Source organism: Pituophis catenifer, unplaced genomic scaffold, assembly GCF_029215685.1.
Source record: "Pituophis catenifer annectens isolate HBS135680 unplaced genomic scaffold, rPitCat1.0.hap2 SCAF_1, whole genome shotgun sequence".
Lineage (NCBI taxonomy): Eukaryota > Metazoa > Chordata > Lepidosauria > Squamata > Colubridae > Pituophis > Pituophis catenifer.
In genome coordinates this window covers 245,096,393-245,122,920 of record NW_027256881.1, presented here as the reverse complement: position 1 = coordinate 245,122,920, position 26,528 = coordinate 245,096,393, and the positions used below count along the sequence as shown (strand labels likewise).

The following is a 26,528-nucleotide window of genomic DNA, read 5'->3' as shown; positions in this document are numbered from 1 at the left end:
ACGACATGATTAATGGAAAGTATATTCTTTTTATCCTCCACTCCAAAGTAATGACAATATATTTATAGTGGGTACATATTGTTAAGGTTGGAGAAATAAATCTGATTTTATTCTAGGAATTTAGGTGCGTGTAATATAACTGTCACTCTTCATTTGATACAGTTTTTGCTATTTAAATTGTGCCAAAGAACAATTGTGAGGACTGATGGGTGCAAGTGAAAATCTCAGTGAAAAATTGCTCTTAATTTATGGCTGAAGTTTAGTAGAAAAGGTTTGCCTCTTAATGCTACACCATAAATGACTGGCTCTTGAAACGAATGTTGGAATATTAAACTCGATCAGAAATAAAATTATTTTTGTTGGCCTCTTATTCTTCATGAATAGAACATATTGACCTCATGGAAAAATGTCATTCAGGGATATTTATAGTTCAGTCATTGTGCATACTTTTTTAGCCCAATGAATTGACATAGCAAAATTGTATTTGAGTAATCCATTACACAGATGGAATGATTTTTTGCTTCCATGAGTCAATTGTTCACATTTTTATAACATCCATTTGCTTTATGTTTTTATATATTTGGTTTTGTTTTCCTCCCCACTTTCATGCAACCATTATGAGAACTAGCAACAGGAGTAGTTTCTATAAAGACACTCTGAGAAGTAAGATGAATGGAAAAGGGAGATAAGCTGGATTCTGGAGAGTCTAAAAATCTATATTCCATCCAGTTTCTTTCAGGAAATGGGCAGAGCCTAAGATGATAAGAAAATGACTGCTGCAGTACACTAGCTGCCTATTACAATAGTCAGATTTTCAACATTGCTTTTCAATGCATTTTGTTGGTTATCAGAAGGACCGTTACAGGAAGAAATCCCCAAGTTTACAAGAACTGTGGCTTGCTTTTGCTTATACAAAATGTCCAATGCCCTCACTTGCTTTGACTCTTCATTAGGCAAAGTATTAGGTGTTGGAGGATGTGTGAGTAAACAGAATTTTTTGGGGGGGAAAGCACTGGATATTAAGATATTTGAACAAGTAAATAGAGCCTTCAATTTAAAAATCTGCTTAGTATTTTTGTGTGAAAAAAAAGTGATACTATTGTTTGGTTTAAATTACATTCAAAAGCTAAATAATCAACCTTTGCAATGTCTTTAAAGTGGATAAGACAATGAGAACAAACAATAAATGGAGGAAATGGGCCTTGGAGTCAAATTGAATTAGATAGTAGTTTGGTTTTGGGTAATTAAAGAACACTAGCTTATTTGTGATTAGTTGTGGGTGCCGAAAGGGAAGAAAACAGTGTAATTCGCAAGAGACAGGTCAGGGCTCTGTAATAAATCTTTCGGGTTTTTTTCTTTTGTGGTTTAAAGACTGCTTTCTCAAAGTGGTGTGTCTAATCAAATGCACCACAGATTTCATGTCTCTCCCTCTTAAATCAATCTTTGAACTCTGGATCAGGCCATGACCTTTATGACTGATGGTTGGTCTTCTGGCATCCTTATTCTCAAAATTGTGCTTATATTTTTCAGGCTCACGGTCTCTGTCAAGAATATTTGTTATTTTCTTCAGGTTTCTTTTTTCCTCTGGCTTGAGATATTCAGAATTCTTAATGTTTTTTTGTTCTTTTTAGTATTCAGAGGTTCCTATGAGTTTCTTTATGAATTTTCCTTTGCTCTGTCCTTTTTTGATTGGTCAGCTTCCTTACTATTTGTTACATACTTAATAGTGTAATTAATAATTATGTTTGATTCCTGGCAGTTGCCTCGACATGTCCCTGTAGTTTTCTTGGCAACATTTCAGAAGTGGCTTGCCATTGTCTGCTTTCTAGGCCTTAGACAAAATGTTTGGTCCAAGTTCACCCAATTGGTTTTATAGTATGCATAAAATGGGATGAGATCTCACAGTCTCCCAGTTTCCAACCTCATGCTTTAACCACTACACCAAAATGGGCCTTGGAGTTCATAGTAAAGTTGGAGTAATTCCCTTCAGCTGCTATCCTTGCTCCACTTTTGCCTATCGTGCCAATGAATTCAGCATTTTTGTAGACATGTTCAACTATAGTTGTTAGTAAGCCTCTACTACATTCTATCCCAAAAGACAATTTTCTAGTTTTCTCTTTTTTGCCATACTGAAAAAGTTTCATTGATATTTACCTGTTGGCTCAGTACATATGAGAGGTCAGCAAGAGGCACATTTTTGTGTCTGTGTTGTTCATCAGGATGAGGATCAGTATCAGATTCTTAAGTCTTGTTCTCTTCATTATGTTCCCCTCTTGCTACTTCATGTTGAAACTGGGGAGAAATTTAGAGTTGCTAGCCAGATAACTACCTTTTTAGGTTGTGTAATCTCATAAGTCATATTGTTTACTGTTTGGTTGCATCCTGGAGTAAGGCAAAATAGTCCTATCATTTGGGTTGATTCTAAGGCAATGTTTCTCAACATTGGTAATTTGAAGATGTATGGACTTCAATTCCCAGATTGCCCAACTAGCATGTCTGGCTTGAGAATTCAGGGAGTTGAAGCCCAGATATCTTCAAGTTGCCAAGTTTGAGAAACACTGCTCTAACCAATTTACCCTTAATAACATACACCCCAGAAGTAGGGAAGATGGCTGTAATACTTAGTTGATTTATCCTACAATTTTGAATGATTGATTGATTGATTGAAGCATCCCTTTGTTCAGTGCATACAAGGACTGACCAAACTTAATCTATCACAGTCTCCTGTAGTAATGACCTCTCTGTGGGATCTTTAGGGAGAAACATAAAAAACTGAGGGGTCTTTAGTGATCTCTGGGCTTGGTTGTTTAGAATAGAATAGAATAGAATAGAATAGAATAGAATAGAATAGAATAGAATAGAATAGAATAGAATAGAATAGAATAGAATAGAATAGAATAGAATAGAATAGTTTATTGGCCAAATGATCGGACACACAAGGAATTTGTCTTGGTGCATAAGCTCTCAGTATACATGAAAGAAAAGATGCGTTCATCAAGAATCATAAGGTACAACACTTAATGATAGTCATGGGGTACAAATAAGCAATCAAGAAACAATATCAATATAAATCGTAAGGATACAAGCAACAAAGTTACAGTCATACAGTCATAAGTGGAAGGAGATGGATGATGGGAACGATGAGAAGATTAATAGTAGTGCAGATTTAGTAAATAGTTTGACAGTGTTGAGAGACTTATTTGTTTAGCCGAGTGATGGCATTCGGGAAAAAACTGTCCTTGTGTCTAGTTGTTCTGGTGTGCAGTGCTCTATAGTGTCGTTTTGAGGGTAAGAGTTGGAACAGTTTATGTGCAGGATGTGAGGAGTCTGTAAATATTTTCACAGCCCTCTTTTTGACTCTTGCAGTATACAGGTCCTCAATGGAAGGCAGGTTGGTAGCAATTGTTTTTTCTGCAGTTCTAATTATCCTCTGAAGTCTGTGTCTGTCTTGTTTTCTTGCAGATGTTTCATTACCCAAACTAGGCAACAGCATCAATGCTAGTAAGGGCTTACTAAAGATTTATAAGCACTGATGATATTATCTAGTTTGGGTAATGAAATGTCTTCAAGAAAACAACGAAGCTCAGAGAGCACCAAGGCATCCCTCATTTCAATCCTGAACTAAAAATATTCTCCTTTAACGGGAAAGCAACAAATAGAGGCAACAAGGCCTGTACATAGAGGAAGATATTTCACTCAAAACCATTCAAAGTTGGGATGAGACACTCTTTACTCATCTTTAAGGGTGGAATCAGCAGGAACAAAGATTTTTATTTATTTATTTATTTATTTTTGCTAGCTTATTGCTGCTACTTCTCCTAATTTATCATTTGTGGGGATTACATAATGATACTGCTTCTAAAGGCTTCGCTGCAGATTGGCTTTTGGCAACTTTCTCTAGCACTATTAAAACAGCTTTATGCTGCATAGCTCCCACTTGCCTCATTGAAGTGGCTGTGATGGAAAAGAAAATGCAAATCTGTAGGAACAACAGGAAGAGGGATGTTTCTAAAGCGTAAGCAAAGGGAAGCTGCAGGCTGAACTGTACTTAAAATCTAGGATAAAAATGAAAAGCAAGCAAGGCAGTTTTATCTATCTCATAAAAAATGCAGCCTCCCTTATCACCATCTTACCAGAAGTTTGCATAGCTAGATTATTTTGAAGAAACCTTGAAAAGTTCACATAACAATATATAATATCGATGTGGAAGTTGGGTTTTTTTCTCCTTGCCCTTCCTATGCCCTTCCTAATCAAGGTAACTAGGAGCCAAGTATTTGAAGAATTACATGTAGGTCAAGTGTTTCCTAGGGTTGATTTCTCGGGAAAAGGCTTGTTCTTGTATTTGCTTTTGTTTGCATGTTGCTCTTTTGGTTGACTTTTCTTTTTACTAGATCATTTTTTCAATTGTTTAGGAGTCTAGTGGTCCACTTCAGGAAACTCAGTTTTGTAGCAGTTCTTCTCATCTCCAAGGAGCTTGACAAATCTCTCTCTGTCTCTCTTCTCTCTCTCCTTCTGTCTCTGTCTCTCCCTCTCTTTCTTTCTCTTTCTCTCTTTCTTTCTCTTTCTATCCCTCTCTTTCTGTCTCTCTCTCTTTCCCTCTATCTCTCTCTCTTTATCTTCTGGAGGCGGGGAGGTGAAAAACAGGCTGTTTTTGCCTGTTTTTTGGCCTCCTGGGGTGTCTGTGTGCCCTGTTTTTCACTTCCCTCACCTCCAACAGCATTCTGCAGGCTAAAAACATGCAAAAATGGCCCATTTTTTGGCCAAAAACAGGCCATTTTCACCCATTTTCTGGCCTCCTGGGGCAACTGTGCTCCATTTTCCACCTCCCCCACCTCCAGCAGCATTCTGCAGGCCAAAAACAGGCAAAAATGGGCCATTTTCACCCATTTTTATGGCCTCCTGGGGCATCTGTGCACCTCGTTTTTCACCTCCCCCACCTCCAACAGCATTCTGCAGGCCAAAAACAGGCAAAAACAGCCTGTTTTTTTTGGCAAAAACAGGCAGTTTTTGCCCATTTTTTGGCCTCCTGGGGCTTCTGTGTGCCCCATTTTTCACCTCCCCCACCTCCAGAATATCTCTGCAGGCCAAAATTGTTGGCCTTACTTTTCAGTTCCAGCCCACGGGGCTCGCAAAGGTAAGTCCTGTGCTCGGCCGAAGGATGGGTGGGGCGATGTGGGTGGGGCAGCCTCGTGGTCCTGCGCGGCCTGGATTAATGGCTTCGGCGGGCCACATGCGACCTGCAGGCCGTAATTTGAGAACCCATGAATTACAGTATGATTATAAATTGAAGACTGCTGGTATTAAATAGCCATCCTTTTGATTAAACTGTAAGAAAATCTGTAAGGAAAAAAAGTCAAAAACTATAGGGAGGTCCCCACCTTAACATTGTCAGTGAAGAATGACAAATATAATATTCAGAACCAAGATTCTATAGTCTGATCCTTTGCTCATTGCAAAACTTAATCTGAGTCCTGTTCTGAATCTGTGATATAGTCGGTTTCTTCCCTGTGAGCTACCATAATGGGCTTAACAAACGTTTCAAATCCTTTCTGAAAATCTACCTTTAATATCATTTCCTACACATAATTTAATGCAACTGAAGAAACTGCATCTTATTCCCCTGATTAATCCCGTCTCTATTCCATTCTTCCCCCTCTTGTTTTTACTTAACTTCTATTTAGATTTAAACTCTTTAGGACAGAGCCTTATACCTGATTTTTGTAGAATGTTAATCCTGGAATGGAATGGAATGGTTGGAAGGGACAAACTCCTGCTCAGGCAAGAAACCCTATATCATTTCAGACAAATGGTTGTCCAATCTCTTCTTTAAAACTTCCACTATTGGAGCATTCACAACTTCTGAAGGTTGAATGAATGAATGAATGAATAACCCTTCCAATTTTTCTTCTCTTTTTCCTTTAACAGAACTAGCGAGTTGGGAATGTTTACCAAGAAAGAATTTGATCAGCTGGCCCCAGTGGTGGACAGTTTCAGCCTCATGACATATGATTATTCATCACAATTGGGGTAAGGCAAAATGCACAGGTACAACAGCACTAAGAACTGAGCTCGTGTTCAGCTGGAGGTCACATTCATCCTGTTTCTTAATAGTAAGACGATAACTGATTGAGTATAACTCTAATGACATTCTCCTAAAATGTTTATATATCAACAATCTTAGGTCTCTTAGAGGCAGCCCTTTATACTAGTGCAGTGTTGGTGAATCTTTTTGACACTGAGTGCTGAAATGGGAGCGCGGAACACCGGAAAATGAGCTTCTGGTTTCCGGCGTGCACATGCATGCCAGTCACCTGGTCTTTCGGTTTCTGGCACACATGCGGCCATGAAGACCAGCTGGCTGGCATGCGCACTCTGCCAAGGAGCTGCTCTTCTGGTTTCCGGTGCTCCTGCGCGTGCGCGTGCGAAGACCAGCTGGTGCACCGGAACCCAGAAGAGCAACGGGCAACGGCTAGCATGCCCAGAGAGATGGCTCTGTGTGCTACTTCTGGCATATATGCCATAGGTCCATGATGGCGAACCTATGGCACGTGTGCCACAGGTGGCACGCTGCGCCCTCTCTGTGGGCATGCAAGCCGTCGCCCCAGTTCAGCTCCGTTGCTCATGTGCACACGCCAGTTGGTGCTGGCGGGTGGCGGGGTTTATGCGAGGGCCATAGGCAGGGCGCGTATGGCAGCCACATGCACATGCAGGGGGCCGCATGCGCATGCTCGGGGGCGGGGCGCATGCAGGGAGCCGCACATGCATGCCTGGGGTGGGGCACATGCGCGTGGGCTGTGTGCACATTGCATTTTGGGAGTTCGGTCATGTGCACGTGCATTTGTACACATGCTTTGGCACTTGGTCCAGAAAAGGTTAGCCATCACTGTCATAGGTTCACCATCACAGTACTAGTGTGTATCATACCTTTTTTTTTTTTTTTTTTAAATCCTTTCCCTCCAACCAAGGAAGGAGATGTGCCCAAAAAGCTTAATCAAGGAATGAGATGCGGCCAAAAAAGCTTAATCAATATGAACTGAATTAATCACTGACAATTAAAATTAGTTGTCGTTTGTAAAATTATTTCATCCTATACTTGAGTGTAAATATACACTTTTTTTCCCTCTCATAAACTATTTTCTTGCGTGTTTACTTTTTTGTCAGATAGGTTATTTCCAAATACACTTAGGACTTTAGCCCAATTAAGCATCTTCAGTGGAGAACCTGCCTGCCTAGACTGAGCAGCCTAAAAGATTGGCAGCAGGAAGACAGGATAGAGATAATTAATACTCAGTAATAATATAGTTAATATACTGTAAATATTCAAATATACATCACTCATTAGCTCAGTTGAAGCAGTGAAAATATTTATTAGAAAATGCATAATAAATGTAAATAAACCTTTTGGCTTGTGTATATATCTAACTTTTTATTATTGATTTCACTTTGGTAAGGAGATTCCTAAAAATACATGTTTGTATACTGCTTGTGGAAAGTGAAAGAAGAAAGCAATTCTTCTTTTATATTTTCTTTCTTCTCTGCTTTGAAGCAATTCTAATAGATACATCTTCTTTCTATTTTATCAAACCATGTCTTAAAACTTTTAGCTTCTTATTTTAACTGTCAACTAAGTATACACATAGAATAAAAGAAATCATTCTGCAACTGGTCCAGGGAAATACAAAAAGAATTCCATGTTGATAAAATATACTTTTAACATAACTGCTATCTCTAGCCAGTGGTGGACACATTAAGAGACACCAAAAAATGTAATACAGAAGCAGATTGTAAAACATGAAGCAACAGCCATTTCAAAAAGAATTTTATCCAAACCGCCTGAAGGATCTATACTGGAAAAATCCAGTGCACAGATGAATATTTCAAAAACCCTTTACAGATGAAGATTGTTATAGCCACATTTACATATATGTGAATCTAATATTTTAGAATTGTAGAGGGAGAGATTGTGAATAGTACTTTTTAAGAATTTTCCCATATAACTATTGTCTTTTTTTCAGAGCAGTTTTCTTTCTAGTAAAATATATATCTTCCCTTTCTTGGGAAAAATGCCCCAAATGGCATATAATATTGTAAAATAGAGTAAACTAAAAACAACAACAAAAAGACAGTTACAGAAATGGCAGAAACTAGGACAAAAATAAACAGGGTGGATGGATGGATGGATAGATGGATACATACTGTGGTACGAGTTTTTTTAAAAAACTGTATTTTTCTACTTCTAACTCCTTTTTTTACTCTGGAAAATACTGATTTTAGACTAGAATCTCATTAAACATGGTTCTATTTTTGGGGGGAATCTTACAATTTGAACCTTAATTTCTTTCTTCCTCTTTCTACAGGTCTGGCCCCAATGCCCCACTGCCTTGGGTGCAAGCTTGTATTGAGATGCTGGATCCAGAATCCAAATGGAGAAAAAAAATTCTTCTGGGGCTTAATTTTTATGGCATGGATTATTCAAGTAATATAAGAGACCCCATAGTTGGCAACAGGTAAGTTTTCAAAGTCTTGAGTTTTCTGAAAACATTGTATGTATTAATAAAGTGGAATTTATATATACAGTATATATTTTGTATGCATGTATATATCTCTAGAAATCTTGGTACAGTTAAACGTAGTATCCAAGGAGCACGGTGGCTCACGTGGTTAGGATGCTGAGTTGACAATCAGCAAGCCCATGCTTGAGACCCAAGTGCTGCTGTGTGATGGGGTGAATTCCCATCATTCACTCCATCTCCTGCCAACCTAGCAGTTTGAAAGCATGCAAACGTGAGTAGATAAATAGGTACCGTGTCGGTGGCACATTAACTGGGACATGAAAGGAGCATCTCCTGGGCAACAGTGGTAATCCTTTCAATCCGGAAGCGCCTTGGTGCTTCCAATAGAAACACGAATGTGACGAAGATATCCAAAGCAAAGGAAAAGAGGGATAATTTTTTCCTTCCTGCATCCTCATTTCTATCCTGTAGTCATTTTTAACTTCATGGCTCTCATACCAGAAATGACCCAAGAATGTAAAAAAGTGACTATAGCAACAGTTGGCCAGCATCAGTCTAAATTCAGCAAGCATTGGGGTTCAACACTGTATTTCTTTTCTCCCATCTGTTCCTTTAATTGTGTATGTATAACCACATATTCTATTTCTTAGGAATGTAGAAAAACAATGTTTCTACTGCTATATTGTTTAGTTTGGCCATAGATTTTGCTGATTATGTTTAAATGTCTGTTCCCCTTTCTCCGTAACCAGCATTCTATTCCAGTTACTGTGGGTTTGTCTATCTCTTTTCTACATTAATCCATAGTTTCTTAGTTTCCAGATAACCCTTAGTTCTTATCTCTCTCTTTTTTTTTTATTGCAAAAGTTTTACAATTACATTTTCACCCCTTTTTCCCCCCCACCTCCCCCCCCAAACTTCCCAACCTCCCTAACCCTCCCTAACCCTCCCCTCCCCCCAGACTTCCCTGTAATATACTCATACTCATAAAGAACCCTTAATATCACACTTATATGTAGACTTGAACCCCTCCCTCCCCTGTATAATTTTTCTCTTTACCTCATTACATTAAAATATTTCTAATACATTATTTTCAAATAAAAGCTATTTGATACTTTCTAGTTTGATATTTGTTCTGAACATATTCTATCCACCTTTTCCATTCCCATTCATAAGTCTCTTGTGAACAACCTTTTAAATATGCTGAAATCTTCGCCATCTCTGCAAAACTGGCCATCTTCAACGTCCATTCCTCAATAGTGGGCAAAACTTCATTCTTCCAGTATTTACCTATCAACAATCTTGCTGCTGTTATCATATACAATATCAATTTTGTTTCACCCAATGTAAAACCCTTAACTATACCCAATAAAAACAGTTGTGGAGAAAATTGAATTTTTTTCTTCAAAACATTCTGCATAACCCACCAAATTTTTATCCAAAAAGCCTTAACTTTCCTACAGATCCACCAAACATGATAATACGTAGCATCCAAACATTCACATCTCCAACATTTTGGCTGAACATTAGGGTACATACATGACAACTTTTTGGGATCTAAATGCCATCTATAAAACATTTTATAGAAATTTTCCCTCAGATTCTGCGACTGTGTAAATTTAACATTCTGAACCCAAATTTTTTCCCATGTTTCCAACATCACTGGTTCTTCAAAATTTTGTGCCCACTTAATCATACAATCTTTAACTAATTCGGTTTCTGAATCCCTTTCTAACAAAACATTATAAAGCCTTTTGATATGCATTCAGGATTCAGATAATTTCGCTGTTTATTAAGGCTGGTTCTTTTCGCTTTGAGTTTCCTGCAGCCGGCTTGTTCTGCGGAGCAGAATCGTCCCACGTCGCCCGGAGTTTCAGCAGGTTGGGAGGGAGCCGCGCCTGTTCTCTCCCCAGAAACAATTCCCTGGGGGGTTACAGGGGCTCGACCTGTACCCTGCGATCTCTGCTTCAGCAATCCTAAGGATTTTGAAGTTTTCGAGCCGCTTCTGGGTCGCGAAGCGGCTCTACAGGCAGCGGGGCTGGCGGAGCTTCAAAAGGCACCGCCGTCGCCGAGGACAAGGAAACCGGAAGCCCCTTAGTTCTTATCTCAATTAGTAGTAGAGTGGAACTGGTTGGAAAAAGCAAATTTCCTCTTCCACAGAAGGTAGGAAAGAAAAGAAAAAGGAAGCCAGATCCTCACAGTCTGTTGGCTCCGTCTTTCGCTGAAGCTTCTTATGGGCTTTTTTCCTTGTAAAGCTGAATCCTCTATCTTTTGTTAAATTATAGTGAGGAGGAACTTAACATACTTCCTCTTCCCTGTTTCTATATATTGTTCTTCTCTCTACTATACCCATGAAACACACGTAAGAACAAGCTCTTGTTCAATTTTGCACTGAAAGGGCTTTGCATTAAAATGCTGTGAAGCAGATCAAGGTGACATGTTTAATAATATGGAAATTTTACTTCTGCAGTGAAACTTTGCAAAGCCAAGTCCTTTTGCATTTCTGAATATCACTAGCAATTTCTAAATACCATTTCTGCTGACTAATCTAAAGCACATTTAATTTGTATGATACAGATGAGTGCAAATGATTTTTGAAGAATTTGGTCCTTTGAATAGTCACCTGTATTGTCAGTACGTACAGATTCTGTGTCACTTTGAATTCTGCTAAATGTAGGAATTAACTTATTTTGGAAAAGTAAGATTGCACCCAGCCTTTTGTGGCATGCATTGCTATCTTCCCATTTCAATGTTGTTTTTGTTTTTCTTTAATACCAGAATTTGAAAACTGAGTTTCTACAAGTCTGAAATAATTCCCCTGTACTAAAAGCAAAGAAATTGCCTGTGCTAAAAGCAAACAATGTCAAACATCTTATAGACTACCTCCAAAACAGGTGCCAATTTACTGGTAGCTTTTGTTCCAATAAGAGCATCTGAAGATGCATTTGCAGCATTATTAAATAAGGGTTGTTTGCAAGAGTAAATCAGTGAAGAAAAAATGATGAGTATCTATACAATAACACAGAATGTGCCTCAAATATCAGATATAATAATCTGTTAACCATGCTTTTTAAAAAAATGTTGAACTGATTACAGTTGGGTTGTAATTCTATATTCAGAATTTTTTGGCAGTAAACTCAAGTGTGTGTGTGTGTGTGTGTAAAGCCTTTAAACGTTTTGAATAAAATTAGGTTGTTAGAAGTAATCTAGCAATGTAGCTGAGTAAGCAGAGTGGCAATCTCTTGCTTTGCATTGCAGCTTTAGTTTTTGACATACGAAGAAAATCATGTATCCACAGAATTGCTGTTACAGAGATTCTGGGAAATTACCATTGATTCAAAGATAATTTTGATACGCAAGTTAGAAATGGGAGGAAAAAACTGCAGTACAGATTATTTTATTCTCAGTAGCTCACAGTGTCACCATTAAAGAGAAAATTATAAGGAGAAAAATGATTGTGTACTTCCAGCGCAACATTAGCACGTACAGAATTATTCATGGCTCTTCAGCTAAGCAGGCCTATTATGTGATGAGATGATTTGCCTCTCTTTTCGTCCCACCTTCATGTCCACCCAGAGTTTTTCTCTGTTGTTTTGTTACGATATAGCAAAATAGGTTTGAGGCTTGTTTTAGTGGTATTTACTACTGTTACAGCAAACATATGAATGGATGTAAGATTGCTTGATTGACAAGGCCCCCTCAGAGTGAAGCATGAGGCAGATGCTACGAGGAAATATGTTGGCCTCATCCAAAATTCTCTGGGTTACAGGAGGGTAACAGGTAGAACTAGTTGAAGTGATGATGCAATAATGGTAGTGGGTGGCCCTCTAGATCAACCTTAGCAAGCTGCCTCAAAGTTGAAGTCAACGCACAGTTGCCAAGGTTGAGAAACACTGCTTTAGGCAGTGGATAGTAGCATGGAAATTGTACCATCCACCCTTCACCTCATCTGCTACTTAAGACATCCTGAACAGGAAAGAATGGTAAAATAAAATAAAGCATGTTTTATTTTACATACCGTATTTTCCGGCGTATAAGACGACTGGGCGTATAAGACGACCCCCAACTTTTCCTGTTAAAATATAGGGTTTGGGCTATACTCGTCATATAAGACTACCCCTCTTCCAATGCACACCAAATAAAAATTAAAAAACATCAACTGGCTCACCCACAATGTAAAAGCAGCTGTGCTAGACCCAAAATGGCCCCTGCAACAAGCAGGAACCTCACACAGCCACAAAAAGCCCCCCCAAAAAACTTTCACACTCTACACACACACAACACAACTGGCTCACCCACAATGTAAAAGCAGCTGTGCTAGACCCAAAATGGCCCCTGCAACAAGCAGGAACCTCACACAGCCACAAAAAGTCCAAAAAACCAACTTTCACACTTTACACACACAAAATTCCACATACAGCTTTGTGAGATTTTGTGTGTTTGTGTAGTTACAGTGAAACACTACAGAAACACACTAAATCTCAGAAAGCTGCACAAATATTATTTTATTTTATTTTATTTTATTTTTATTTTTATATGAAAGCTAAATTTAAAACTTCCTAAACTTTAAATGGCTAGGTCTAAAAAAGAACAACTAAAAAAAACCCAATTGACTATTTTTTTTAAAGCTCCCAAAGGGGAAAAAAACTTACCCAATAGAACAGAGGTCTCTAACCTTGGCAACTTTAAGACTTGTAGACTTCAATTCCCAGAATTCCTCAGCCAGCTTTGCTTTGCTGGCTGAGGAATTCTGAGAGTTGAAGTCCACAACTCCCTGCTTGCTTGATTGCTGATTGCTGATGGAATAGATTCAGGCAAGCGAAGCAAGGCAAGCGTTGGGACTAGCAGCTGAGGTAAGCAAGCTGGAGGGGGAAAACTTTTTATCTTTTACATGGCTCTGGCCATCCCAGCTGAGTTGCAGGGAACTCAGCTGGGATCGTCAGAGCTGGGATCGTCAGAGTAAAAGGGAAAAGACTTTTTTCCTTTTACATGGTTTCTGGCTATCCCAGCTGAGTTGCAGGGAACTCAGCTGGGATGGGATCGACCGTCAGAGCTGGGACCGTCAGAGCCATGGTTCTGGCGATCCCAGCTGAATTGCAGGGAACTCAGCTGGGATCGTCAGAGCTGGGATTGTCAGAGTAAAAGGGAAAAAACTTTTCCTTTTACATGGTTTCTGGCTATCCCAGCTGAGTTGCAGGGAACTCAGCTGGGATCGTCAGAGCTGGGATCGACCGTCAGAGCTGGGACCATCAGAGCCATGGTTCTGGCGATCCCAGCTGAGTTGCAGCCTTTCGGGCTGGTCTGCCTGGTTACAGGAGAACGACACCCGGCGTATAAGACGACCCCCGACTTTTGAGAAGATTTTCATGTGTTAAAAAGTCGTCTTATACGCCGGAAAATACGGTAGTTACTCTTAGAGCAGGGGTGTCAAACTCGCGTCGTCACGGCGGGATTACGTGACATATCGGGATTTTTTTCCCCTTCACTAAACCGGGTGTGGACGTAGCCAGCACGTGATACATCTGGTCCGCGGGCTGAGAGTTTGACAGCCCTGTCTTAGAGGGTATATGATTTGGGTTTTTTTCTTTTTCCTTAAGTAGATATTTCCTAAGTGGGATGCTAGAAAGTTTATCCAGGCATCCATATGATTCATTGTTTTGCAGTAGTTGCTTCTGTAAATTGCCTCATTAATTTATTGCGCTAGTTGTTGGAAAAGAACAGGGGCATTAGACAAAAGTATATTCTACCTAGCAAAGAAAGGAGACAGATAGAAAGTAAGTAAGAGAAATATGTAGTTAAAGGTCCCAATCTGATATTGGAAGCTCATATCTGGTTTTCTGCACTAGAGCCCTTCTGGTTTGCAATTTTTGCTTCTTTTTCATGCACAAGATTAGATATAAACGATGGGCATTTAGCATTATTTAGAAAACAGAAATAAATTAAAATTAGAAATCACTATTAGAAATTGTCAATATTTATTTTAATAGTGACTTTGTTTTATTTTGTACTTGACAATGAGAACTATCAGCAAAAATGTGATTTTTCTATCTCTTTTTGCCTGCATATACATCACTGGATTTCTCAGAGAGAGAGAGGGGGGGGGGGGATGGTATTATTGTATTATCCTACCATAATAATATGATTATTATGGTAGGATATATATATAAAGATGTATGATAATAGCTTATTCCCATATGTAAGCTAAATAGTGTGATAGATTCCCTATTTTTCTTTGCAACAATGAAGACTGGATATTGTTTTCAATAGAATTCTGTAGGGCAGCCCAGCATGTGCCAACAAGCTATAATCTGGAGTTACTTCTGAGATTAAATTATCGTTTGAATAAGATCCACAAAGGGATTTTGTTAATAGCCTTGTCTTCTTCTCTTTTCTGTTTCTTGGCGGCATACACTTATGAGAGCACTAACTATAAACTAAGGAATCCAAATTGCATTTCATTTAATATTCAATTAATAAATTTATCCTAACTAGATATATGTTAGAAGAAATCTTTGGAAAATCCTTATGTTGTTATTTCCTCATATGGTGATTAAACATCTGCCTAGACAGTTATCTTGAAACCTTTTTTAAGTTTCAGCCAAATTGATTATTTCTGCATCTTCTGAAGAATTCTTCTTTTCTGAGGTCTGTCCATTCAATATATGGGATCTTTCCTCCCAACTTTAGAAGAAAATAAAATGTTCAACATGAAATGCATGGCATTTATCCTTAGTTGCTGCTTCTTCTGCATGTGTGGTTGCTCTGAATTTGATTGCACCGTTTTCTTTTTGTGTCTTAATTTCTATCATTTCTAATGATAAACAATGCCTCAATCTAACATGTTTAATTGCCACATCAATAGGTATAATTGTAATTTAAAAATACACGAGCCTTTATAATTAAGCACATTCACAATCTGATATAATTGGAATTTATTCAGAACGATTCATTATACTAATTGTCTTTGCCCTGTAATGTTTATTCATTTGGGCCCAGCTGATCTTCAGTTCTAGTGGCTAGAAACAAGCAAAACTCCTTTAGGTTACAGGTATGCTTCAAGGACTATTTCCTCTGACAAAAGGAACTCCTTTCTCTTTGTTTTGCTACCGTGTTTCCCCAAAAATAAGACCCTGTCTTATATTTTTTTGAACCCCGAAATAAGCGCTTGGTCTTATTTTCGAGGAGGTCTTATTATTTGGGGGCGCGTGGAGCAAGACGGGGATCCTCTTGCCATCTACCTGATTTCCAGCTCTGTCTCCCTAACCAGAGGAAATGGCGGGGACTGGCTGCGCATGCATTTAAATATTTTCAGGGAGGGCTTATTTTTGGTGGGGGCTTATTTTAGCGCATGCACTCAAAAGCCCAATTAGGCTTATTATCCGGGGAGGTCTTATTTTCAGGGAAACAGGCTACAAACCTGACCATGGTGAAATCAAAATAAGTGTTCTTTTTTAATTAATTTAATTTAATTTATTAATTAATTCTTATAGGCACTATACTTTTGAAGGGGCAAAATAAAACTAAATTCACGTGTACCAATAACTCAGTATGTTTTTTACTTTTACCTTTGTTAGTATATGTTTACCAAAACCTTTGTCTGAAAAATTCAAAACCCGAAAATTTGACTTGGTATTATCCTGTCTTTCTGAAACTTTAAAATCTAATAGAATGTGAAGGCAATGATGTGAATGCCACCGAGTTGCAAATATGTGTATTTCCAACTTAATACTCTTTTATTACCTATGCTGCTTCCACATGGTAATAAGTTTACGGATTCAATTTCTTTTGGAGGAGGTTGTCTAAGAGCTGTAGTTTCTATGTTACTAAGATTATTTTTTTCATATGTGTTAGCTGAGAATGGGATAAATGTCCACATAATTGACATCCTAATAGATTTCTGTTTTCTTACCTGTTGCAATAGATAAGCTTCTAGAGCCCATTTTCTTTATGATTTATTTGAACATCTCAGCTTTTGTTTTGACGGTGCAATTCTTGAAATTCAAGATTGAATTCCAGAAATCTAATAAACTCCCTAACTAGCCCTAGGGTAGGAATTTCCAAAGGTGCTTAAAGGAACTGTTGACATTAAATCATGTTGATATCAAAGTGAAGTATGTAATCTTTGGTTTTGTAAGCGATTTTGCTTGGAACTGTTCAGTCAGGATTTCTGAAACTTTTTAGAGTAATGGGAACACTTGGAGTTCTGTGAGTTCTCACACACAATGGTTAGCATGATAGGAGGCCACCAATCACAAAACCTATCTATACCAGCAAGCAAAGAATATAAAATTAAAAATAGAATTATATAGGATACAGATATTCCTAGGTGCTAAAGAGTTCATCACGGGCACATTGTTTTTCTCAGGTGCTACACCGGGGAAACAGGAGATCTTTTGGCATATTATTTTAATTATCTTGGTATCACAGATATCCTGTTTCATATCTTTTTCTATTTTCAAGGAAAAACATTCATAATTGCTGGTTACAGTCAGCAGAGATACCATGCAGTGAACATGAAGGTTTAATGATTTTCTTTCTTCTTCAGTATTTTCTGCAATCTTTATTTCTAATCAATAGATCCAGTAATTAGCCAGGTAGTATCAGTAAAAGCAAAAAAAAAAAAAAAACCTTTCACTTGCTGCAAGATGATCAAAACAATGAGGTCAGAGTTTTTGTAGTAGAGGAATAACAAAAGCAAATTGGAAATTTGCCATACTTGTGGATGTTATGGTATTTATCTCTTTTTTTTTTATGCATCTCAGTATGTGTTAACCAGGAGTTGTAATTTAAAATAAACTTAGTTGCTGTACAAATTTAATTTCAAACTCTGATTTCTGCGTAGTAAGGAATTTTTTTTTTAATTGCATTCCTTATTTTACATTAAAATTCAAGCTAAAAATCCACTAACTACTGATTGAAATTGCATTTTTATCTCCACCTGGCGATGTGGTAAAAAAAGGAGGAATAAATTAATCAATACTTATATTTGCAAATCTCAATCTATGTATAGCTTAATAAATAGTACTACTATGAAATAAAATATTTTAAATAATATAATAGATAGGTGCCTTATTGTTTCTAGATTACTAGTTTATGGAATAGAATAAACAGGTATATTTCTAATATATCTAATATGCTAATATTAAAGGGAAAAAAGCAGTTTACATCTTAGTATGTTCTCTTTTTTCCTGGAATAAATTTCCATGTCTGGTTGATCTACTTTTTCTAAAAAAAATAATAACACAAAATTCAAATAAGGCTTTGAATCTTCACACTTGTAGGGTTTCTGTTTTGATGGGAAAAACAGAATCATTTTTCTAAGGTACCTCTTTATATTTTAATTGTGCCTCTAGAGTTGCAACTGGCAAAATGGGCAACATACAAGTTTAATAAAAATAATTTTTAGTTGTGTATGGTAGATGTTAAAACAGCACTTCAGAACTCAAACTAATGATTAATAATACCATTCCAAGTCCTGAAATAAAATGATCTACTTTCATTTATCTACCAGTTTGTTTGATGACTCAATCACGAGAATAACTCTGTCTGGCTTATATTACTTAAAAATTATAGGAGGACATATTATGCAGAAGGAACTAAACTGAAAAAAAGCAGCAAAAATACTTTTCCTATTAGTGTTCCAGCTGATTTTTTTCTTGCTATTATCTCTGTATTTCTGGCTTCCTAAATCTTCTACTTCTTCAGTGGTTTTAAAGTTCTCTCTTCCATACTCTCTTCCCATACTCAAAATGAAGTTCTTCTGACTCTATGGATCTTGGAATATCGTGATGCAGCAATTGAATACAGACTTCAGCTGCTTTCTCCTTGCCCAACACAGCCATTTCTGTCTGTGAAGTCCCTTTCTTCCCTATTCCGACACCTCAAGGACAGTAATGCCTATGTATCGTATGAAGAGAACAAGAGACAGTACAAAACATCAGTAGATTTTCCAGTAATCCTTGTTCTGACTTCTCACACTTCTTCCATGAGATACCAAAGTTAATTCCATCTTCATTTTTAACCATTTAGCCATGATGGCCCAGTGGTTAGAATGCAGTATTGCAGCCTAATTCTGCCGACTGCCAGGAGTTCGTTCCTGACTGGCTCAAGGTTGACTCAGCCTTCCATCCTTCTGAGGTCAGTGAAATGAGGACCCAGATTGTCCTCATTGTTGGGGGCAATATGCTGACTCTGTAAACTAGAGGGTTGCAAAGCACTTTGAAGCAGTATATATATGTCTAAATGCTATTGCTATTGCTATTTTGATTTTTACCAGTCATGTTTTAATTCATAAGAGTGTGTGGCCAATGTGAAAAAGATCAAGAAGGATTTATTTCTTTTCCCTCTAACTACGCTATTAAACTCTTTTTCATGATAAACTATAATATTTCGAACTCTTGAAATAACAAATTCCATTAATTCCTGTGTTTGGAGTTGGGTTGATATAAAGTGGAGAGACAATTCAGTATCTCTTTGCCAGGGCCAATTTCCTAAGAAAGTTAAAGCATCCTTATTCATTATTCATTGCAAAAGAGTTTTTTCATCTCTTAATTGGCCTATCAATAAAGTCTTAACTCTTGATTATTTAATCGATATGTTTTAGAGAAAGGAGTAGTGTCACAAATTTAGTCATTTCCTGCAGAAGTTTTAACTGACATGTGAATTAGTAAAAAAGGGATGAGATTAAGCAGCTGATTTCTTCTTGTGTATATATTAGTTAAAAATAATTGATCTGGATTAAGAGGTGTCTCTATTGTTTCCAGAGTTATTCTGATTATATTCTTATTACGTATAGTATTTTTCAGTTGTTTTTAATTATAAAAACAGTTCTGTTTGCAGTAGTGGAGTGACTGGAGGAATGGTCTGTACCATGTAAACAAACAAGTTTGCTGTAGCTCAGCTGAGTTTCCAAACTAACACATTTCATATTGATATTGTTTTAAAAGAAATCATAATTCTCAGGCCCAGCTAAGTGGCAGCTTCTAGCTTAAAGGAAATACCATTCTAGATAGATTTTGAAGGAGAAAGAGAATGTACTAAGCAAGGTTTCTGAAAACAACTTTATAATTGCCAAGAAAACTACATGGATGCATCCATTAAACAACCACGAGATGAGCTCAATTTGAAGGAAAGTTTACATTACTTTCAAGTTTACCTGAAAAAAAAAAAACCTAAAAGTCATTTAAGATTTTTCAAAATTGATTGGCATTCTTATACTTTAATAGAACATTGGGTGCTTCTTCCTACAAATAATGATGGACTACAAAGGTTAATGGAGTTAGCAGAGATGGCTAAATTGACTTCTTTGATAAAAGAAAAAAAAACCCAATTACTTTTGCTTCTGGACTTTGTGCTTGAGGTGGGAAAAAAATGAAACTTTGATTTTAGGTTTTACCGATTAGATATATTTGTTGTTATAGAAATGGCTAGTTTATATTACTATTATGTAAAAGTAAAAAGTTTTGATGTTATTATCTTATTCTACTGCACCAAAGGGAGTCGGAAGTCAATGCCTTTTCTTTCTTTTTCCCTTCTTTTCTACACTTTTCCCTTCCCTTTTCTCTCTCCTGTTTTTCCTATTATTTGTTTTTGTATATTTATGTATTTTGTATTCTAAACTAATAAAAAAGACAATGTCAGGTTCCAAACAGAAGGAAATAAAAGGAATGAATCTGGATGGCTTCTACCTTAGTTTAATCACTTCTTGGCACTCACTGACAATCACAGATGAAAATCTTGTTAGGGCTACTGCCCTGTGCTTCCCACCATCATTTATCCATTAGTTATCACCACCCAATCACGCGCGCTGCTCCCTCCCATGTGACCCGGACATTGGCTTATGTTTAATTCTTGTGTATTTACAACCAGCATTTAAACAGTTAATTCACTTGAGTATTTGCAACCAGTGTCTGAACAGTTAATCCCCTTGTTATTTCCGGCTGGCCATGATGATGTCATCCCCCAGCTATTCCCTCCTGTCAATCCTATCAGTTCCTGGGAGGCTCGACGAAGCAGATGCTGGGCTGAAACGAGGTTTGTGCGTTCCTCCCCCCATGAATGGCAGCTCCATGCCAATAGCACACTGGAGCTGACAGACAACTCTAACAGAAAAAAGAACCCCCCCCAGAATTCTATCCTTAATGTGTCCATTTGTTTAATTGTAAAAAAAAAAAAAAAAAAAACCCTGAAAGAATGATAAAGTGTCTGGGTCGCATCTTGAAGATAGATGTGTGTAAGGAAGTGATTGTTCTTTTCTCTTGGGTAGATAGAGTTTAATTGATGTTTAGGGCAAAGAGAGTGGGTTACCTTTTTCAGTGACCTCCTGCTTAAGTATTATGTGACGTCCCTAACAGCAACATACAGCTGATGAACCAGAGCCTTATGAGTTGCATTTAATATCAAGAAAAAAGCTAATTTAACAAAATCTTGGAAACTAGCAAGGCTATTCCAGTTCTTATTTATGGCTGAATGCATTAAAATGGGAGTTGTTGGACATTCTTGGACTCCCTAACACAGGGTCACCAACCTTTCAGACCTCAGGGACCACTAAATTCATAATTTTAATTCCTGTGGACCACTAATATGCTCTACTTAATGACCAGCTGGGTGGGTGTGGCTAGGTGGTCATGTGACTGGGTTGGCATGGCCAACTTGATGTTACTCACGTCGAGGGGCACCTCGCCAGCCTCTAGTCACCCTTCCCCTCCTAGCCACTCCTCGCCTGCCTGCCCGGGCTCCTTAGGCCCCAACAGGAAGCAGTTGTTGGAGTTAAGCAGCCACAATGAGAAAGAGTTGGCAAAACAGCTGGCTCAGTTCAAATTGGATCTGACCGAGAAGGAGGCTCAGCAGAAGCACCTCACTGAGGACTACGTGCATAGGCTTTCCAAGCAGAGGGAAGACCTGCAGGAGTGCAAGGCCAGGTACCGGCGCCTGGAGGCTCAGCGGGCTGAGATGGTCAGGCAGTTCCAGGCCATGATACAGTCCCACTGGAACAAGGCCTTCTGGCTCTTTGCCACCAGTGGCACTTCCCTCCAGCGTTTGCCCAAAGCCCAACACCAGGAGGCTGAAGCAGACCCCGTCAGAATTGCTGCCCCCCTCCAACCCACACAAAAAGACCCCACAAGGGGAGACTCTCAGCAGTAACACAAACGTTCATTGCATGTATTCGGCCCAGGGGCCGTAGTTTGAGGACCCCTGATTTAGTGTAATATAAAAAATGCATTTTTTTCTGCAGACCACCAAAATTTTCTCATGGACCACCAGTGGTCCATGGACCCCCAGTTGGTGACTGCTGCCCTAACACATATACAGATGAGTCATTTAGAAACAAGGCTGAAATGTCTGATCACCATCTTCCATTTTTTTAAAAAAAACATTTTATTTTCTAGATCCTGAGACTGTCCTTACATATATATTTTATCTTCCATAGCAGTAGCCTTTCCCTCATATGTATTTCCATAAATGTAATCTATGGTTAGGTCATAAAAGGTCTTATAGAATTTGAGAGTCAATGTTAGAAGTCAACTGTTCTCATTTTTTCAATAGTATAGAAAGTAGTCCTTGACTTATGACCTCAAATGAGCCCATTTCTGTTGCTAAGCAAGACATTTGTGAAGTGACTTTTATCCCATTTTATAACCTTTCTTGCTACAGTTGCTAAGTGAATCACTGTAGTTATTAAGTCAGTATCATGCTTGTTAAGTGAATCTGGCTTCCCCATTGACTTTACTTGATTGTAAGAAGGTCACAAAAGGTGATCACATGATCCCAGGACAATGCAACTGTCATAAATATGAGCCAATTGTCAAGTGTCCAAATTTTGATGCTTTTCCCTGTAACCATGGAGGTGTTCCAATGGTCATAAGTGTGAAAAAAATGGTCATAAGTCACTTTTTCAGTGGTAACTTTGAAGGGTCATTAAATGAATGTTTGTAAGCTGAGAGCTACCTGTAATAAGGAAGTGTTCAATCATCCTATTGTATAAAATATAAATTATTATGTAATTCCTCCTTACTTAAGATTATGCAAAAAATGAATTCAGTGCATCAGAGCAATTGCAAAAGCATTTATAATTTGCTCTCTCCATATAAATGGACCACAGCTGTTATGGGTGCAAAGAATATTCTTCTGATGCCATGCGATTGTTGCTAAGAATCAAGTTATACATCATTCAAATTTCAAATTACTGCTTTTTTTTTAAAGTAACTTAATTAAAAATAAACCTGTGGGAGCCTGGTAGAGATCACAACACAGAAGTGAGAAATAGCTATGAAGGGAAGGGAAGGGAAGGGAAAGGATGGGATGGGATGGGATGGGATGGGATGGGATGGGATGGGATGGGATGGAATGGAATAGAATAGAATAGAATAGAATAGAATAGAATAGAATAGAATAGAATAGAACAGAACAGAACAGAACAGAACAGAACAGAACAGAACAGAATAGAATAGAATAGAATAGAATTCTTTATTGGCCAAGTCCAATTGGACACACAAGGAATTTGTCTTTGGTGCATATGCTCTCAGTGTACATAAAAAGAAAAGATACATTCGTCAAGAAACGTAAGGTACAACAATTATAGTCATAGGGTACAAATAAGCAATCAAATCATACTAGGAAACAATATAAATTGTAAGGATACAAGCAGCAAAGTTACAATCATAAGTGGGAGGAGATGGGTGATAGGAACGATGAGAAGATTAATAGTAATGCAGACTTAGTGAATAGTTTGACAGTGTTGAAGGAATTATTTGTTTAGCAGGGTGATGGCATTCAGGAAAAAACTGTTCTTGTATCTAGTGTGCAATGCTCTATAACGTCATTTTGAGAGTAGGAGTTGAAACAGTTTATGTCCAGGATGTGAGGGGTCTGTAAATATTTTCACAGCCCTCTTTTTGACTCGTGCAGTATACAGGTACTCAATGGAAGGCAGGTTGGTAGTAATTGTATTTTCTGCAGTTCTAATTATTCTCTGAAGTCTTTGTCTGTCTTGTTGGGTTACAGAACCAAACCAGATAGTTATAAAGGTGTAGATAACAGACTCAACACGTACAGTTTTTGGAACATACTTGAGGGGAAGGAGTTTCTTACATTTTGGTTTCAAGTGAACAAATGAAATTCAAGAAACGGCAAGCTTAACAATGGTATCTTAATGTTCATGTTAACGTTAACAAAATTAACATAACATCATTTGAATTTTAGAATAACTACAAATAAAGCCAAGTAGTTTGTGTGTGAGCAGTCCTTTCTTAAATTCAGGTGACTTCCCAAGTACCATTTTTTCCCCCTTAGATCAAACCGCAAATGAGTTGGTATGGCTGGGAGAAATTTATGCAGTATAATGGCAAAGTCAAATAGCACACTTATTCTACTTCGTACAATTTAAATTTCTGTTTGAAGTTGCACTGAATCTGAAAGCCTCTCTAGTTCATTCTTAAATACAGGGAATCGTTTGAAGGAAGAACATGGATCCTTATAGATTGCCAACAACACTAAGCCTCTGAACCCTAACTTGATTTGACCCATGGGTAACTTGTTTATTTTTCCTTATTGTGTGAAATGTATTGCATTTCTCTTTCAACACAAATAATTCTGCCTGCATTTCCTTCCATCCATAAATAAGCAAATGCAAATCTGTTTCTCATGTTTTCCGTTTAGATAAAAAGTTTTCTTTTTAATAATGTATATATGGCTATCATGGCAAACCAAGAGCTGCTCAATAAAACAAGGAATTCTTCAAGGCAATGGAACAGAATTTCTTATACGTGCTCAAACCACTCTCCACTTTGCTTGAGGCCTTTAAAACTAGGCTGAAATCAATGCTGCAATGTTAGACGTATCTATGCATAATCAACATTCAGAGTCTGTTCCAGATTTATAAGGGCTCTCAGCAACTTGGAATTGGTTGGCTCAGTTTGCAAGTATATGCACAGATGTGAGTCAGTCAATCATTTTTTTTCTGTTAGTGATTAGAATTCCAGAATAGAACTTTCCAGACAGTTAAAATATTTCAAAACGAAATATTTTAGAAATGCAGCCTGGAGTACAGCATTATCCATAAAAGCACCATTTAATTGTTGCTTGACCAAATGCATTACCAGTACATTGTGTATTGAGGCAGTCAAGTTATGACTGTAATGGAACCTGCCCATCAAAGTCATAAGTCATGACGGGTGTAAAGCAGGTCACCTACGTGACCAGCCTAATTTTATGACTTTCTTTGCGGCAATTGTTAAATGAATGCCACAGTTCATTTAATGAACCAATTGTTTGCTATGGGCCAGCTTTGTTGAAAAACATAATTTTTTCATCAAAAATGTAAAACATTGTTGTGTGATCACAGTATGCTGCAAATGGCCATAAATGTGGGCCAGTTGCCAAGCACCTTACATGCAGTCACATGGCTTCAGGAAGGGGCAGCTGTCAGAACTTTGGAATGATGTCCTAAGTACCCCTGGAGAAATTCATTCTAAATTTGAACGGTCACTGGGAGATTAGTTGTAAGTTGAGAACAATCTATACTACAAGAGTGAATTCACAGGCTTCTTGATAATCTTGGAGTGCTGGTCTGAGAGTAGAAAAATTCTGCTTTGGTCCTATTTTTCCCCATCCTCACCAAAAATTGACTTCGGCTTCCTTCTCTTAAGCTAAGATATAATCAGAACAGATGAAAGTCCAATGGTGAGAAAGAGTTAGATAATGTCTGCCTATCTGAGCCTGTACAGAACTATTTCTGGTTCTAGGCTCAGTGATATAAAATGTTTTTAGGGACACGGAATATGTTCTCAGAAGTCTACTTTTCTATCTTGAGTGACTTATGCACATACGCTTGAGACCCACCATTCACTTAATTTTTGCTTTAAAAAAAATTAAGGAAGATTGGTATATGTTTGTCATCTCTACTTTAAAGGAATGTTCCAATACTTTTGCATACCTTTTTCTACATTGATCTAATTGGTTTCTTCTAGGATTCTGAGATATATAAATAAATGTGTCATTTCTGTATGCCAGTCTGCATGGAATATTGTTAGAAAGAAATCTGGTTTGTTCTGAGCTGGAAGAAGAAAAAGAATGCAGAAAACATCAGCAGTTTCTTGAAGCAGAGGTGAAGTTTATTTCCAAGAACACAATACAGAGAAAGTACCAGGTAGTGCCACCCCATCCAAAACTAAAGATGTTAAAGTCCTGGATCTTGGGGCTTCATGCCTGTTATCCCCCATCCAAGCCCCCACAATGAGCTGCTGCCTTTATTCAATTTCAACCTCTGTGTCAAGTTTGTTATTTTTTGTTTTAGTGTAAGTTCTCACCTTTTGCCCTGGAAATGTAAAATTGGGACATGAACAAGGGAAGATTGAATGGCAGGGAAGATTTGATTCTTTCCCACTGTGTATACAAAGAATTATATATTAGTATCTGATTTTTTTTCTATTTATATGGTATGGAGGGCTGTTCAATACAGCTTCTATTTCTAACATGTCTTGGCATGTCTGATTTCTTTGCACAAGTACAAGCTGTTGAACAGTAGTGTTGCAATTACGTATTCCATGATTTCTATTGTCCCCAGACCTTAAGAAGACGTATTTAAACACCTTAAAATAGTTGCTCATAGTAAAAGCAGGTGTATTCATTTCTGTCGCTTTTGTGCAAGGGTATGTTTCTAATGTAACGATAATTAATAAATAGGAATATTTATTATTCCTATAAGGAATAATAAGGAAAACTTAGATTTTCCACAGTAGCTGATAGGATTCTATAACCTAGGGTCTAGAATATTCTTTTAACTGTTATATTTGATAGTTAACTAGAGTTAATGGATTTCAGGGCTGAAGCCAAGAAAACTTAGCATTCAGCATTAATCAGTTGCTTGTAATGGATCCAGAGACTGAATCCAGCAGATGTATAATTTTTTTTTAAAGAAAATATGCAAATAGTATTGCATTTTGATAATTAAAATGTCATCACAGTTTTCATGTTTCTCTCCTTAATTAACAGCAATAAAGCCCATGTTAAATTGGAATG

General features: G+C 37.7%; 1 protein-coding gene across 5 annotated transcripts in view; it reads left to right on the top strand.

Annotated features, from left to right (window-relative positions):
* Positions 1 to 26,528, top strand: part of CHID1 (chitinase domain containing 1) — a 122,010-nt gene that overhangs the window by 60,730 nt on the left and 34,752 nt on the right. For all 5 annotated transcript variants that reach the window (XM_070957401.1, XM_070957399.1, XM_070957402.1 and 2 more), the window contains exons 9-10: positions 5,926 to 6,027; positions 8,358 to 8,507. In XM_070957401.1, coding sequence (XP_070813502.1) covers positions 5,926 to 6,027; positions 8,358 to 8,507 — 252 coding nt within the window. The remainder of the gene's footprint in view (positions 1 to 5,925; positions 6,028 to 8,357; positions 8,508 to 26,528) is intronic.